At 31.9% G+C, this 17,106-nt stretch overlaps 3 protein-coding genes across 3 annotated transcripts; all 3 read left to right on the forward strand.

The window, feature by feature from the left end:
* Positions 1-5,627: 5,627 nt before the first annotated feature.
* Positions 5,628-6,353, forward strand: LOC145104524 (uncharacterized). The gene is made up of 2 exons (XM_079041753.1): positions 5,628-5,809; positions 5,927-6,353. The coding sequence occupies exons 1-2, from the start codon at positions 5,628-5,630 to the stop codon at positions 6,351-6,353; spliced, it is 609 nt and encodes a 202-aa protein (XP_078897879.1).
* A 2,061-nt stretch (positions 6,354-8,414) lies between these two features.
* Positions 8,415-9,776, forward strand: LOC145104525 (uncharacterized). The gene is made up of 3 exons (XM_079041754.1): positions 8,415-8,703; positions 8,803-9,114; positions 9,172-9,776. Exons 1-3 carry the CDS (start codon positions 8,415-8,417, stop codon positions 9,774-9,776), a joined length of 1,206 nt encoding a protein of 401 aa, XP_078897880.1.
* A 1,464-nt stretch (positions 9,777-11,240) lies between these two features.
* On the forward strand, positions 11,241-14,966 carry LOC145109781 (dynamin-related protein 5A-like). The gene is made up of 16 exons (XM_079046942.1): positions 11,241-11,459; positions 11,809-11,872; positions 11,948-12,052; positions 12,137-12,238; positions 12,351-12,401; positions 12,483-12,544; positions 12,652-12,742; positions 12,806-12,870; positions 12,976-13,170; positions 13,450-13,569; positions 13,647-13,717; positions 13,810-14,035; positions 14,116-14,166; positions 14,260-14,488; positions 14,579-14,718; positions 14,810-14,966. Exons 1-16 carry the CDS (start codon positions 11,331-11,333, stop codon positions 14,936-14,938), a joined length of 1,830 nt encoding a protein of 609 aa, XP_078903068.1. The 5' UTR covers positions 11,241-11,330; the 3' UTR covers positions 14,939-14,966.
* Positions 14,967-17,106: the final 2,140 nt, after the last annotated feature.

The raw sequence follows: 17,106 nt of genomic DNA on the forward strand, positions 1-17,106 counted from the left end.
TTCTTTCTTAATACTTTTCATACTTTCCAAATTTTAGACATGTTAGATTAGTAAATATGATTTGAAATTATCAACGGCGTCTTTCTTTCTTGATTACATTTCAAACAATGCTAATTGTTTTTTTACCATTCATAGCAATGTACTTTCATTTAACATAAATTTTGCACTTTTATTTTAAAAACGTACCATATTACCTATGTTTTTTGACACCAACTCAGCATAACTTTCAGAAACTCATCGAAGATTAATATTTCCAGCAACCTTTTGCCAAGAAATCTCAATTAATTGCGGAGTTACAGTATCAAGCAGTCTTCATCTTCAACTCTGTTTGTTTTGATGCAATCAACAAAATACAAGGTCTGTAACGCCTAGTTCCTGGTGCACATTTAATTATACTTTATTCACTTTTGTAGAGCTACTCGACGAGTTGGAAGCCCCAAACTCATCGATTAGAAATCAGATTTGATGCGGGATCTTAAGTAACCTACTCGGCGAGTTGAGGGACTTGACTCGACGAGTAGGGCTGCCAGGATGAAACTCTAAATTCAGGGTTTTGCACCCTATTTAAGCATCTTAATCCCCACCCATCAACTTCATTTACAACCTCCAAGTCCCAAACCCTAATCCACGAAATCCTAGTGCTTTGCTTGAGGTTGTAAGCCATTTTGAGTGATCTTTGGGTGTTTTTGAAGCTTGTGGAAGAAGAGAAAGATAGAGGGATCAAGAGGGAGAGAATAGATCCAGAAACTACACATCATTTTCTACATTTTCGGGTAAGCAAGTCCCAACCTTGCTCAATGGTTCCTTTGATCTCTTCTTTTCATCTTTATGAGGGTTTTGGTCCAAGTATTTTAGCATGTGAAGAATGGACGACTCGAGTGGGTATTCTCCTACATCTAGGACCTTGAAGGACTATTATGGCATAAAGGTGCAAACTTTATGCCATAGGAGTCCCCATGCAAGCAATAGAGTGTCATTTTGGCGTTTTTAGCCCAAAAGGCCACGCATGGAGGAAAAAGGCAGAAGCTTTGCGTGTTCATGGAATGCTTTGGGTCCAGATCTGTGTTAGTAAGCATTAGTTTGGTGTATGGACGCCTAGTGGACCCAAAATCTAAGTCCTAAAGGGTTAGGGTTGATCTAAACCCATGAAGTAGTGGTATTAATGGGTAAAGTTGGAAACTTTACCCTTAAAAGGACATTCTCAGTGTGCATGAGGGATAAGAAGCTTAGATCTGAAGAGTAAGGGCTTAACCCATTAAGATGGCCCAAACAACCAGGGGTACTCGTCGAGTCCATAGAGGAACTCGACGAGTTGAGTCGTGTTGTCCCGTTACTGATTATGGTAGAACTCGATGAGTCTGAGGATGACTCGATGGGTTGATTCGCTAAATCGCGACTATGAGCAGCCCGATAGAGCTCGACGAGTCGGGGGACGACTCAGCTAGTTGGGCTGCGATTTCAGGACTGTTGAGTTAAAGAACTCGGCGAGCTGACAGGTCGACTCGGCGAGTTGGTCAACCCAGAATGTTGACTTTGACCAAGGGTAAAATGCTCATTTTACCTTTAGAAGAATGATCAGTTTTTGACTAAGTGCTTATTGTGATGATGATAGCTGGGGAGTCGATTGGAGCAGCCATCAGAGATTCCTCACACGAGATTTCAGCAGCTAGCTTGAGAGGTGAGTTTTTCCTCCAGTAGGAATGGGTCGAAGGCACCAATGTCGGCCCGTTTATGTATGTTAGCATGTGTCGGACTTCGGTTCGATGCCGGGGTTAGCCCGATGTAGATTATATGTTCCGGACTTCGGTCCGATGTCGAGGCAAGCCCGAGGAATGTTTCTATGCTTGTTGTCTTCGTGATTCTTGCATGTGTTTGTTTACGTGTTCTGGACTTCGGTTCGATGCCGGGGCAAGCCCGAGGAAGGTCTAGCTTACATGTTATGTTATGTATTTATGTTATATGTTTGTTGATATGTTATATGTATACCGGACTTCGGTCCGATGCCGGGTGGGGCCCGATGCCGGACTTCAGTCCGATGCATGGTGGGGCCCGATGCCGGGCGTGGCCTGATGTAGTGGGGAAGGCCCAATGTATGCTATTATGTGTATGGTATGTGGTAGTTTAGGGAGACTCACTAAGCTTCGTGCTTACAGTTTTCAGTTTTGGTTTCAGGTACTTCCGGTAGTAAGGGAAAGAGCTCGGGATGATTGCAGTGCAAACACCATTCTTGCAGCCTGAGATGTTTAGAATCTGATATTTTGAGACATGATTTTGATACAAAATTTTGTATGATGATTTGAGATACACAACTTATGATTTTATTGTGATGTTTGATGGGTTACGGTTTTCTTAAATGACTTTTAAAACGAAATTTTTGGACCGTATTTTATGGATGTTTCAAGGCCAGTTCCGGATACAATGTAGGCTGACTTTGTGATTGTCAATGTTTAACACAAACATGTTATAAATATATTTAATTTATATTGTTGGTCTATGAAGAAAGATTAGCTCAAGAGAGCGACTATAGAGTACAATCAACAAACAAATCTAAACAGAAAGAATCCTAAACAGCCTCTATGAACATTCTCATTGAACCAATTAGTATCAACAAAAACCCTTATTTAACAACAAAAATGAAAAATTAGCAATGTAAGTCATAATATCAACAAGTAACATACGAGTATACTTTCTGTGTTTACTATTATAAGCACGATCAAGTAACCTTCGAGATAAAATGAAACGGATGCCAGGGTTTTCGATTAGACTGAGAGTTCCAATTCACGAATCAGGAGAGACGAAATGGATAATATGAATGTGATAGAGAAAATAGATTCAGTGAGGAATCGTGCTGGCCTGCAAACGATGGCGAAAAAAACAAAACGACGGCGAAAAAAAATAAGAGATGTGGTCGGAAGCAATGAAATTAGGCTGTCTGAAAGTTTATTGAGTTCCATCTTCTGATTATCGGATTTGGCATCTCCGACTTCAAGGTCTCTCTGTCCGTCGCCGTCAATCTGGTCATCGTCGGTAATATTTAAGTAGGTGCAGGCGAGAATCAAGAGAGCAAACGCAATGAGACCCAAAACGACAGCTAAACCTCCGAAGAAGTATGGGACCGGTGTATGCCACGACGCGACTGTTTAACCACCGCCTGCGACGAAGGAGCCATTCTCATCACTGTTTCTTCAGTTTTGCTTTTGGTGATGTTGGATTAGATTAGAAAGTGAACAGTTAGATTTGTTAATGGTGGATGAGTAGATTAGGAACTGGTTCCATTTCAAAGAATTTATATACGATAAAATCTGATTTTTTCTTTTCATTTTTTTATTCTTGTATAATTTAATATTACATACTTTTTTTAATTATTATATTGAAATTATATTCCCTTTCTAAAATCTAATCTTACGGTGAATGGAATATAAAAGGCATTTTAAATTTTTATATATCTTTTACATAATTGTTTATCACAATATTTATAGAGAAATTAAATATCCTCCTACCATTTCTTCCTACTTATCTTCCTACCCATTTGAAATGGTGACATGTGTCATATTTTGATAAAATTAATTATATTTTAAGACACTTGTCATCATTTAAAGTGAGTAGGAAGATAATTACGAGGAAAAATAGAAGGATATTTAATTTCTCATATTTATATGATATAATAACAATATTTGTATAATATATTTACTTTTATATATCACTACGTTCAATTATTTTCATTATAAACTTTTAAACATAACTTACACATACCTAAACATATCCTAATTTAATATTTAATATGTATACTCTTTTTATTATGTTATATTAATTGTATAAAAAATATGAACATGTATATATGTGAAACTAACGGGCCATATTATAAAGTTTTATAAAAATATTGCAATTACATATTACATATTACCAAATTGTAGGTTTACATGTTATTTCTTTGTAATTTGTAATTTACTCATATTTTGTCAATATAGACATTCTACCCATTTGTTCAACATATGAATATTATATATGAATTACTTATTGTTATCTGTTAGGCATCTTATTTTATAAAGTAATTCGAGTTATCTGTTAACGTTGCAGACATACAATGCATTCAATTTCTTCTAATAAGATTAGAAAATTAAATAGTTTCTACTTAGATAATACAAATAATATTAATTTGGGTACTACATCAACACATCTATCTTCAACAACTACAATTGTTAATACATCGATTTACGAAGGTATGTTTCATCATACAATTTTTTTTATTATTTCATATTTTTAAACTCACATAATATATATTTTAATTACATACACATGTATTAACATAAAAAAATAGATAAATCGGAAAAATTTTCGTCCGCTGCAAATAAGTATTCCTCGACACTGGTTACCGATGTTTACAAAGGTACGCTTATTTCTTCAATTTTATTATAAAAAACATATTTTTTTACCTAATTATACATTTTATAACCTATCCTATTATCGTTTATGCAGAAAACAACAATAACATATACCACTTTCAAGCCAGAGAGAAAAGAAGACAAAAAAATTTATATTTGGAAAATAAAAGATCGAAGAAATTGAATACAAGATCCAACGTTCGAAGTACATAAATATCACATCTCTTAAAAAACATGGATAATTGTAAAATTCTTATTTTATATTCCATGTTTTACGCTTAATTTACATTTATATACAATACATGATTACTCAATTTTTTTATTAGCCTGCAATACTAGATGATTTCATCTTATTACTTTATTTTATATGATATGTCTTCAATTTTCATAAGTTTTTGTTATTTACAGATCAATCAACCAACGTTGTTCGTCGAACTGAAAATGTCAATTCATTTAAATAGCCAGGAATCCAAATTACAACCGTACAATATTCTCCTTCTTTTCCAAATGTTAGAACTCCGTTATCTAACATTACAAATTGTAATAATTTTTTGTTTTAAAAATATACTATTATCCAATTTATATATAATCCGGATATATATATACTGACTTTATTTATTTTGTTCAGATAATATTAGTTTTGATAACTACACCACTTCCAACCTACCAAACAAAAGACAGTACTATGTAGTTTCAAATGATATGACATCGAAAAATGCATCTACAATAACTGGTTCTTCATCAACAATGAAGTTAAATCCAGGATGTCATAAATTAAAAAGGAAGTCAAAACATTTATCCCCTATCCCGTTGATTGATTTGACAGAAGATTTAGAAAATATATATCAACTCATATATGAAAACGTAATAGCTGGTATCTTAAAAGGTAATCAAATAATAATATCCATTTTCACTTTTTTACAATTCAAATACTGTGTTGTATATACTTATAAAATTAACTGATATTTTTTCTATGCCTTTTATTTTATAGAATATTTGGATCATGGTGATCAAAATGTTGTATGTCAAACATGTCATGCAAAGTTATGGAGAAATGAATCCATTAGAGGTAAAGAAAAAGGGAACACAGACTATTCATTATGTTGTGATTATGGCAAAGTTCAACTTCCAGATTTAAAGAAAGCACCCCTAAGTTATGAAAGAATGTTTCGAGAAACAGATTCTAAAAGTAAACACTTCATGAAAAACATTTGACGTTACAATTCAATGTTTTCTTTTACGTCGATGGGTGGTAGAATTGATTGTCCAATCAATAGAGGAAACGATTCATACATTTTCAGACTGGGTGGTCAAAATTATCATAGTATTGGAAGCCTTTTAGCAGCAAAAGGGACGGAACCAAAATTCTCTCAGTTATACATTTATGATACTGATAACGAAATTTCAAATAGACAAAAATGCTTTGGGTATTTTTTCAAACTTTCTATTCATGATTAATTATAATATATATATATATATATATATATATATATATATATATATATACATACTAATATTATGTATAAGGTCAATTTCTTTAGTAGGGAAAAGGATCAATCAACATCAGTTGATAGTGATATTATTGAAGATATTAAGCTGATGTTGGATTCAAATAATGTCTTGGTTAGATCTTATAGAATGGTAAGAGATACTTTTCTGAAAAATCCTGAAGTTGATATGAAATTACGACTTATCGGGAGAAGGGAGCGAGATGGAAGAACATATAACCTACCAACTGCTTCTGAGGTTGCCGCTTTAATTGTCGGTGACATTTGTGATTCAATTGAAAAGAGGGATATTGTTGTTCAAACAAAAACTGGTTTTCTACAACGTATCAGTGAATTGCATCATTCGTACCTTCCTCTCCATTATCTACTGCTATTTCCATATGGGATGATGGTTACAGTTTTGACATTCTTCATAGAGGTGTGTCATTTACGACCAACAGCAAGCGGGCCAAATGTACAATGAGAGAATATTTCGCTTATAGAATTCAAGACAGAGATAATTCGTTCTCTCTCATTCTTAATTCAAAAAGGTTGTTTCAACAGTTTCTGGTAGATGCCTATACTATGATGGAAACAGAGAGATTGTACTACATACGTAGGCAACAACATGTCCTTAGATGCGAGTCTTATGAGAATTTACATAACTAAAAAGCTCAAGGAACCACTAATATCTCCAATGTCGACCAACGTGTCATATTACCTTCGTCCTTTACTAGTGGCGCACGCTATATACTGCAAAACTATTTGGATGCCATGTCACTATGTAAATGGTTTGGATATACGGATTTCTTCATAACCTTTACGTGTAATCCCAAATGGCCAGAGATTAAAAGGTTTCTTAAGGATACTTCACTTGAACCAGAAGATAGGCCTGATATACTATGTAGGTTGTTCAAGATCAAGCTTGATGCATTCATTAAAGACTCAAGGGAGAATCACATTTTCGGCAAAGTTCAAGCATGTAATTAAAACTATATTTTTTCATTATTTATAAATATTACTCTTATTATTCTATATTTTTTTATATGTTTTTACAATCTAATCATATTTTGTTTTTTTTTGCAAAATATTTTACAGATGTTTATACCATTGAATTTCAAAAGAGAGGTTTGCCGCATAGTCATATATGTCTATTTATGCATTCCGACAACAAGCTACCAACTGTTGAATTTACCGATCCGATAATTTCCGCCGAGATACCAGACAAAATTGAAGATCCAAAATTGTATTCACTTGTGAATGAGTTTATGATTCATGGTCCACATGGAGCTGAAAATATCAATTGTCCATGCATGGTGGATAAAAAGTGCTCAAAAAACTTTCCAAAACAATTTTGTAATCATTCGTCTGTTGATCAAAATGGTTTTTCGTTATATAGGCAAAGAAACGATGGTCATTTTGTAGAAAAATCGGGTGTCAAGTTGGATAATAGAAATGTTGTTCCATACAACAAATATCTATTGAAAGATATCAGGCACATATTAATGTTGAATGTTGCAATCAGGGATCTTCTATAAAGTATTTGTTTAAATACACAAACAAGGGTCCTGATAGAGCTACAGTTGCTGTTGTACGAGCCAACAATGAATATGAAAATAATGATGTGGTCGATGAAATAGCTGAATATTACGATTGTAGATATTTATCTGCATGTGAAGCATCATGGCGAATTTTTAAATATGATGTTCATTGCAGGTATCCTTCTGTGGCCAGACTACATTTTCATCTTCCTAATCAACAACAGATTGTATATGGCGAAGATGATGATATTGACGATGTTCTGGACAAACCTTCTATTGCTGCTTGAAATTTCACATCTTGGATGGAGTGTAATGCAATTAATAGTGAAGCACGAGAACTTACATATGTTGAATTTCCTACAAAGTTTGTTTGGATATTAAATGGTCGGTTTTGGAATCGAAGGAAAGTAGGAAAAGCCATTGGTAGAATCATTCGGTTTCACCTAATCTTGGTGAAGCTTATTTCTTAAGGGTTCTTTTAAATAAAGTTAAAGGTCTGACGTCATTTGATGAAATTCGCACGGTAAATGGTGAAACACATTCTTCTTTTAGAGATGTTTGTTATGCACTCGGACTATTAGATGATGACAAGTAATACATCGATGCAATTAAAGAAGCAAGCCATTATGCATCTGGTTTTTATCTACGCTTCTTATTTGCTGCATTGTTGATGTGTAATAGTATGTCTAAACCAGAGGCAGTTCGGGAAAATACATGGGAATATTTGGCGGATGAAATTCTATATAACCAACAACAAAGGTTCAAGTCTACAGGTATTAAGTTTTTTTCTTAATTTGTATTTAAAATAATTTCTTTTTATTATTCAACACCCATTAAATAGTTATTAAAAATATTATTAAATATCATATTTTGTATTTTGTAATTAATTTTATATTTATGGTGCAGATTTATCACTCGGTGAAGATGAACTTAAGAACTTAACTTTGTTCAAAATAGAACAAATTTTACTTTGAAACAGCTCCACTCTAAAAAAGTTCACAAAGATGCCTTACCGAGATGTTGAATCAGTTTCTTCTTCAAACAATCGACTTATCACCGAGGAGCTAGATTACGACATTCCCGTTATAAAGAATGACTTTGATCGTATGTTTCTTGCATTAACAGATGAGCAACGTAACATTTTCCTTAACATCATTAGCGTTGTCAAAGAAAATAAAGGAGGTGTCTTCTTCTTTTATGGTTATAGTGGAACGGGTAAAACTTTTCTATGGAAGACAATATCTGCAACAATTAGATGTGATGGTAATATTGTTTTAAATGTTGCTTCAAGCGGTATTACTTAGTTATTATTGCCCGGTGGTAGAACAACACACTCTCGATTTATACTTCCTTTTGAACTTACATAGGATTATGTTTGTAAAATAAATCCAGATGGTGAGTTGGCTAGCTTATTAAGAAAAACCTTTTTGATAATTTGGGATGAAGCACCTATGGTCCATAAGCATGCATTTGAAGCTTTAGATCGAACTTTGAAAGATGTATTAAGGTGTGGAAATTCTAGCACCTCAAATATTCCATTTAGAGGGAAAGTTATTATCTTTGGAGGGGATTTCATACATATTCAACCTGTTGTTCCGATTAGCAGTAGACAGAACATTGTTAATGCTTCTTTGAGTTCTTCATATTTATGGCAACATTGCAAAGTTTATAGATTAACAAAAAACATGAGGCTAACTGTGGGAAGTGATCAATCTGATATAGAAAAAATAAAAGATTTTGCAAATTAGTTATTGGATATAGGAGAAGGCAAACTCGGTGGTCCGAACGATGGCGAAACGATTATCGATATTCCAGATGATATTCTCATTAATGATCCAGATGATCCTATAGGTTCATTAATTGAGTTTGTATATCCTTCAATTTTGGAGAAGTATAGCAGTACAAATTATTTCCAAGAAAGAGCGATACTTGCTCCAAAGAATGAAGTTGTTCAAGAAATAAACGACCGTTTGCTTAAGAAGTTTCCAGGAAATGAGGTTGAATATTTAAGTTCAGATAGCTTATGTGAGTCTGAATTTGTCCATGATCAGTTTGATGCAAATTTATTCTCGTCTGATGTATTAAATAGTCTCAAAGTATCCGGTCTACCAAATCATAAGTTAGTTTTAAAAATTGGTGTTCCAGTAATGTTACTGAGAAATATTGATCAGAAAAACGACTTATGTAATGGCACAAGACTACAGGTGATATCATTGGGCAAACGTATAATTGAGGCACGTATAATATCTGGAACTAATATTGGAAACCAGACTTTTATTCCAAGAATGTCTTTAAGTCCATCAGAAAAAAAATTCTCTTCAAATTCACAAGAAGACAATTTTCTTTGGCCGTATGTTTTGCAATGACTATTAATAAGAGTCAAGGACAATCGTTATCGAAGGTTGGTTTGTTTCTCAAAGATCCAGTTTTTTCACATGGGTAATTGTATGTTGCCCTATCTAGAGTTCAAAGGAGAGAGAGATTAAAATTATTAATTTTAGATAAAGATGGTAGACTCACAAATAAAACTTCCAATGTTGTTTATAAGGAAGTTTTTCGCAATTTATAACAAACTTTTTTGTAGCATCCTTTTATCATTTTTATCAAATCACACTTCATCCATCATATTAATTAATTTATTTATTTATAATTACGTATTGTATTTTTTTTATGTTATTTTCATTACAGCCATGTTTTTTTTTTGTATCAAATCAATTACGATGTTTTTTTGGGTTTTTTTTGTCATTACTCAAACATATGTTGCATTATATAAAGTCATGACTTTTATAAAATATGTGGATTTATATATTTAAATAAATACTTAAAATTTACAAAGTTATCAAAAATAGAGAACATATCCAAAGAAAAACACCACCATTGCACGGATTTCAAGGTTATGACCAGTAAGCCTAAAAAAGAAACACATGATGTAGTAAATCAACATAAAATGTTGAAAATAAACTGCTGAAGACAATAATAATTTTTATTAATCTCACGAAATTAGTGGAGTTGAAAATTTATTGGGATGATAAGTTATAATGGCAAAAGTGGCGTTTTACGGTTTTAGCCAACAAATGTTTTTTCTTCCCACTCGCTCGCTTGTGGTTGTGTCATCATCTTTGTATGTTCAACGATAATCATGTACCAAAAGTAAGGGTTTTAAAAATCTCCATTTGTAATTAAATATTTACAACTCAGAAAATTATTAAAAAAATACAATATTATAATTCATAAGTTTTCTAAATTAATGATATATTACTTTATTACATAATTAATTAAATTTTTAATTCTATTTAAAATTAACACCCGTGGGTTGTACGGGTATTAGCCTAGTTTCAATATAAAACATAGTTATTTCTATGATTGATCGTGTTTGTTTTTTTATTTTCACTATATTGAAATTTATATTACGTTCTACATAATCAGGATTTTATTAAATATCCATAAATACAAATCATCAATCAAAATTCAAACCAGTTTACAATGTTATTCATTATATCATTATAATGTAATTAAAATTATTTTTAAATTTCTCATCCTTATAACCACGAAATATAACCTAATACACAATAAAATAAAGTTTAATGCACGAGAGTTCAAAGAAAATTTGTCCAGAAAATTAGGAACCACAACACAAATTATCTAAAACCAAGATTTGTATAATTTACTCTATTTTTTGAATGGTATTCAAAAACATCCCACGGAATAACACACGCGCGCCTACGCGCACATGCATACGTGCCCTTCTAATGCGTTTCTTCTACAAACTAACTTTAAACTCAATAATCCCAATTTCCACTCATTGACGTTGGAATTTGTTTCATCTTTTTCCGCGTTTCTCTCCATCTGCAATTTCAGAAATCCCTAATCACCCAATCGTATTTGATTAATCTGTCATCTCTTATTGATCGTAATTGTTAATGGACACTCTAATTAATCTCGTCAACAAACTCCAGAAAGCATGCACAGCCCTAGGCGACTTCGGTGAAGAATCCTCTCTTCCTACTCTCTGGGACGCCTTGCCTACAATCGCCGTCGTCGGCGGTCAGGTATAAATATGCAGATATTTAATCGCCGATCATAATTTCTTTTCTTTTCAATGCTCTTTGATCCAATCAATGAGTTAATTCAAGACGTTCATTCACTTGTGATTTGTTGCAAGCATTTAAGTTCTCAATATAGTTTATCGTGTTTGTGTTTCTTTGGTATTTATCTGATATTTCAACTTCGGTCTGGAGAAAGATGATCTGTAATTCTAACCCCTATTAATATCTATTGACACGACTACATTTATCTTCTTGATTTAGATCAAAGTGTAAAACTGTGAGAAATTGTGTAAGCAGTTTTTATTCGTGCAAATGTACTTCACTCTAATCAATTTCCATAAATTGCTTTTAGAGCTCTGGAAAATCATCTGTGTTGGAGAGTGTCGTTGGCAAGGATTTTTTGCCTCGTGGTTCTGGTAATTATTATATCTTCAATATTTTCTGATTCAAATTTGTGGATATAAAATATGATTAACAGCATCTATTTGCAGGAATTGTCACTCGGCGTCCTCTTGTTCTACAGCTTCATAAGATCGAAGAAGGAAAAGAATATGCAGAGTTTGCTCACCTTCCAAGAAAATGGTTCACTGATTTTGGTATCATGACTAAAAATTTTATGATCCTTTTGTAATTCTCAATCACTCTGAATGATCTTGTTACAAGTTTATATACTTTTTTAGCTGCTGTGAGGAAGGAGATTGGTGATGAAACTGACAGAGTGACAGGTCGTACCAAACAGATTTCATCTGTTCCTATATATCTCAGTATCTATTCTCCTAATGGTAAGATATATATAATTATAAACAAATTATGTTTCATGAACATCATATCAAATGTAGAAAACATAATAACTTACTAATCAATCTATTATGTCTGAATTCTGATCTTTTATAGTTGTGAACTTGACCCTCATTGACCTTCCTGGTTTGACAAAAATAGCTGTTGGTAAGTTTACACCATTTATAATCTTTTGCAATTTAACTTAACTTCTCTCTGTGATTATTGATTTATATTATATATTTGTAGAGGGGCAGTCTGATAGCATTGTGCAAGATATTGAAAACATGGTGAGGTCCTACATTGAAAAGGTATATATATATTTATATACAAATGTACCCAAATCTTATTATGCTGAAAAGAATTGAAGAATAATATTAATATTCATTTTCAATTGCATTTGGATATTGTCTTGCAGCCTAACTGCATTATTCTAGCAGTTTCTCCTGCCAACCAGGATCTTGCAACATCTGATGCTATAAAAATTTCACGTGAAGTGGATCCAAAAGGTAATATTTTTCCAAATAATTAATATTTTCGATATCTTAGTTTTGAATCTTATGTATATACAGGGGAGAGAACTTTTGGAGTTTTGACAAAGATTGACCTTATGGACAAGGGTACTGATGCAGTTGATGTAAGCTTAATTATAAGCTAGTAGCCCTTGACTTCTACAGTTTGGATTTTTTAACTTAATAATATATATGACTTATTGTACATTGACATTGTTATATAATTGTAGATTTTAGAAGGAAGATCACATAGGCTTAAATTTCCATGGATTGGTGTTGTGAATCGATCTCAAGCTGATATTAATCAAAATATTGACATGATTGCTGCTCGAAGGAAAGAACGTGAATACTTTTTTAATTCCCCTGAATACTCACATCTTGCTAACAGAATGGGCTCTGAACATCTAGGCAAAGTGCTTTCCAGGGTACACCATGACACTTTAGTTTAAAAACATATTTAGAATGAATTACATAAATGGTCCCTGTGGTTTGGTGAAATAGCAGGTTCAGTCCTCACGGTTTCCTTTTGTTGCAACTTTGGTCCCTGGTTTCTTAAATATGGCCATTTTTCCCTTGGTAAATCATGCAAGAAAATCCGAAATTAGATTGAACCTGCTATTTTTATAAAACCATAGGGACCATTTCTGTAATTTACTTAAAGATACATAGTATAACTTTCTCACTACATAATTTATAAATTTCAGCATTTGGAATCCCTGATTAAATCTCGGATTCCAGGTCTTCAGTCTCTCATCAACAAAGCAATACTCGACCTTGAAACAGAATTAAACCGTCTTGGGAATCCCATTGCTGCTGATTCCGGGGTAAAATTTTACAAAATGACCATTTTACCCTTGTTTTGAAATTGATAGAGGTGTTTTTGTTAAAAAAAAAATTCCAGGGAAAGTTATATATGATTATGGAAATATGTCGTGCTTTTGATCAAACATTCAAAGAACATCTCGATGGGATGTAAGTATTATCAAATTAATACCCTAATTGGTAATTCCATGTTCTTAATTATTCTAATATTTTGAACTATTGACGATTATACCCTCCTCCAGACGAGCAGGTGGCGAGAAAGTGTATGGTGTATTTGAGAATCAACTTCCATCTGCTTTAAAGAGATTACAGTTTGACAAACAACTTTCGATGGAGAATGTGAGAAAACTAATCACAGAAGCTGATGGATATCAGCCTCATTTAATTGCCCCTGAACAAGGATACCGACGCCTCATTGAATCCACATTAGTCACCATCAAACTTCCCACTGAAGCAGTTGTTGATGCTGTACGTATGCAAAGTAATTTACAAAAATGGTCCCTGTGCTTTCTGATTTTGTAATTTACTTCTATTTTTTTCCTTTTCAGGTTCATGATATACTGAGGGATCTGGTTCGCAAGTCAATTAAGGAGACCAAGGTTAGTAACTTAGTATGATGTTTTCGGAATATGTTTTATATTTCGAAAGCATATATAATATAATAATATAAATTGGTTTGTATATATTTGTAGGAATTGAAAAATTATCCACCCCTTAAAGTGGAAGTTATGAATGCAGCTTACGAATCATTAGAAAGAATGAAGAACGAAAGCAAGAGAGCGGCTTTACAGTTAGTTGACATGGAGTGCAGTTATCTGACAGTTGATTTCTTCCGGAACCTTCCGCAAGATGTTGAGAAGGGAGGAAATCCAACACATTCCATTTATGATAGATATAACGATGCTTATATTCGTCGCGTTGGTATGTATTAATAAATAATAGCATGCATGAATGAATGACTACTTATAAATATATATATAATTTTTATTATTAAAAAAATTATTTTTTTAGGATCAAATGTTTTGGCGTATGTGCATATGGTGGTTGGGACTTTGAGACACTCGATACCCAAATCGGTTGTGTATTGTCAAGTGCGTGAGGCCAAACGAAGCTTACTTGATCGATTTTTTACTGAGTTGGGAGCGAAGGAGGTGAGTTTTAGTCTTTTAAATTTATAAATGGAAATTTAAAATGTGATTTTTATATAATTTTTTAATATGTTTTTGTTTTTTTTGTTTATAGGGGAGACAATTGGGTAAATTGTTAGACGAAGATCCGGAGATAACGCAAAGGCGTCAAAACACGGTAAAAAGATTGGAATTGTATCGAGCTGCACAATGTGAGATTGATACAGTTGTATGGGCCAAGTAGATGAATCCTAATTCCTTAAATATTTTTATCGGTTTATCAGTTTAGTTACTTCAATTATTTTATAATAATTTGAGATTATTCTTTTTGTCTAATGGCTTTTTTTGGTTTTGATAAATTAATGAAAGTAAGTTGTGGATGTTATTTTCTTATGAAAATGCTAATTGTTTGTGTGTGTGAGAGAGAATTTCCAAAGTAAGCATCAATTTTAGATTTTGTATATGTTTACACCAAATATGAGCAACAAATTTCAGCACAAAATTAACCAAGAGTTTTAACTTAAAATGTTGTTCAACAAAAACCAAAACATGGGAAAAAAAATGCTGAGATGCTTATATCTATAAATTTTTTTAATAAAAGTTGTAACATTTTAAAGTAAATACGATTAAAATTGTATTAGATGTGTTGCTCAATCTTATTTATTTATTTACCATTTTATATTTTTTCTGATTTAGCCATTATTTCGATTATCATAAAAAGTTAAGTCAATGAATTTATGAAAATTCATTGTATTTCATGTATTCTGTACAAATATCAAAACATGTTAACAGTGAAAAATAAAGTTTCTCAATAATCTAAAAAATATACGGAAATTTTCAAAAAATTCTTAATATTTTATGAAATAGTCACAAATTATTATTATTATTATTTTACAAAAAAATCTTAAAAACCGATAAAATGTTGTATTATGACCATTTTTTTTGGTTCAGCCTGTAACAAATTAATTTGGAACTATTTCGTAAACTGACCCAAAGTATTATAACTTTTCTGGAGATTTTCCTATATTTTCGTGTCGGGTTACAGGTTGGGTCGAGAATTGTCACTTCTGTATAAAACATATGCGGGTGCAAAACACATATTTATACAACTCCTAACTCATTTGTTTATAGACTAAAAAGCTACAACAAACAGACCAAACCATTCTTAAGTGCGGTAGACAGACGAAGATCAATATTCAAAACATTTAACGTCAATGGTGTCTTCGCATCAATCTTCATCACCATCTTCACATAAGCTTACATAATGTTCGTACCGTCAAAAATTTATCTTTACATGTATAAAAACGTTTAAAAATACATAAAAACTTATCTTTACATGTATAAAAAAAACGTATTTTTATTAAATTCTTTTTTGATTTAAATATTTTTATACCTATATTTAATAATACGTATAAATACGTTTAAATGGAAAAAAAACTTTGAAAATGTTTCTTAAGGTGTAAAAATATATAAAAACGTTTTCCATATATATTTTGGAACCGTTTACGAAATAGTCTCAAGATTTTGGTTTTTACAAAAAAGTCTCAATATTTTGGGTTAGATTACGAAATAGTTTCAAATTAATTTGTTACCTGCTGAACTGAGAAAATAGAGTTAGAATGCAACTTTTTACCGGTTTTTAGGACTTTTTGTAAAAAAAAAAAATTGAGACTATTTCGTAAACGATCCAAAATATTGAGACTTTTCTGAAGATTTTCCAAAATATATAATGAACTAATTAATAAAAGAAATAAGAACAACAATAAAATAATAAAATAGAGATATGTTTATATTTTGACTTTTAAATTATGTAGTTCGACAAAAACTATAACATTATTTGTATGTAGAAGAATAATTAAAATGCTACAATAAATTACTAACTTGAAAAGAAGCCAACCAACACTTTGGTGACCCTTAACCATAAATGATGTCCTTTTTTAGTTAATTTTTACGCTATGCTCAATTATCATAATTCAGAACTACCAAAACAAGACAACTTTCCCCCAAACATACCCCACAAATTATACGACAATGCATAATCTTGCTACCAAATTTGACAAGATAATTCACTACACCAAAATGTTATATATATATATATATATATATATATATATATATATATATATATATATATATATATCTTATGTCAAAATAGAAAAAATTTAACCACATCTAATTAAAAAAACCTACAGTTAACTATTAATTATTAGAGAAAAATAACAATATATTAAAAAAATATTAAAATATAGCAGAGAAAATGGTGAGCAGCTTTAACACATCCACATCTCTTTTAGTCCTAAAACCATCAGAGTTGTTGTATTGATGAAAACTATACTACGTTGTTAAATATCTAAAATATTAATCCATAATTGTAATACCTCGTATTAAGACTTAGTAGTTACAGTGAATAGT

This window comes from Lactuca virosa, chromosome 4, assembly GCF_052849685.1.
Source record: "Lactuca virosa cultivar CGN04683 chromosome 4, Lactuca_virosa_CGN04683_v6, whole genome shotgun sequence".
Lineage (NCBI taxonomy): Eukaryota > Viridiplantae > Streptophyta > Magnoliopsida > Asterales > Asteraceae > Lactuca > Lactuca virosa.

Excerpts from the sequence above, each read along its gene's own strand:
- LOC145109781 (XM_079046942.1), top strand. The coding sequence starts at position 11,331 with ATGGACACTCTAATTAATCTCGTCAACAAACTCCAGAAAGCATGCACA. Across the intron at positions 12,545-12,651 it reads TGAGGTCCTACATTGAAAAG|CCTAACTGCATTATTCTAGC; the intron begins GTATATATATAT and ends ATTGTCTTGCAG. Across the intron at positions 13,718-13,809 it reads AAAGAACATCTCGATGGGAT|ACGAGCAGGTGGCGAGAAAG; the intron begins GTAAGTATTATC and ends ACCCTCCTCCAG.
- LOC145104525 (XM_079041754.1), top strand. The coding sequence starts at position 8,415 with ATGCCTTACCGAGATGTTGAATCAGTTTCTTCTTCAAACAATCGACTT. Across the intron at positions 8,704-8,802 it reads TTTAAATGTTGCTTCAAGCG|ATGGTGAGTTGGCTAGCTTA; the intron begins GTATTACTTAGT and ends AAATAAATCCAG. Across the intron at positions 9,115-9,171 it reads CATGAGGCTAACTGTGGGAA|GAGAAGGCAAACTCGGTGGT; the intron begins GTGATCAATCTG and ends TATTGGATATAG.
- LOC145104524 (XM_079041753.1), top strand. The coding sequence starts at position 5,628 with ATGGGTGGTAGAATTGATTGTCCAATCAATAGAGGAAACGATTCATAC. Across the intron at positions 5,810-5,926 it reads AATAGACAAAAATGCTTTGG|GGAAAAGGATCAATCAACAT; the intron begins GTATTTTTTCAA and ends TTTCTTTAGTAG.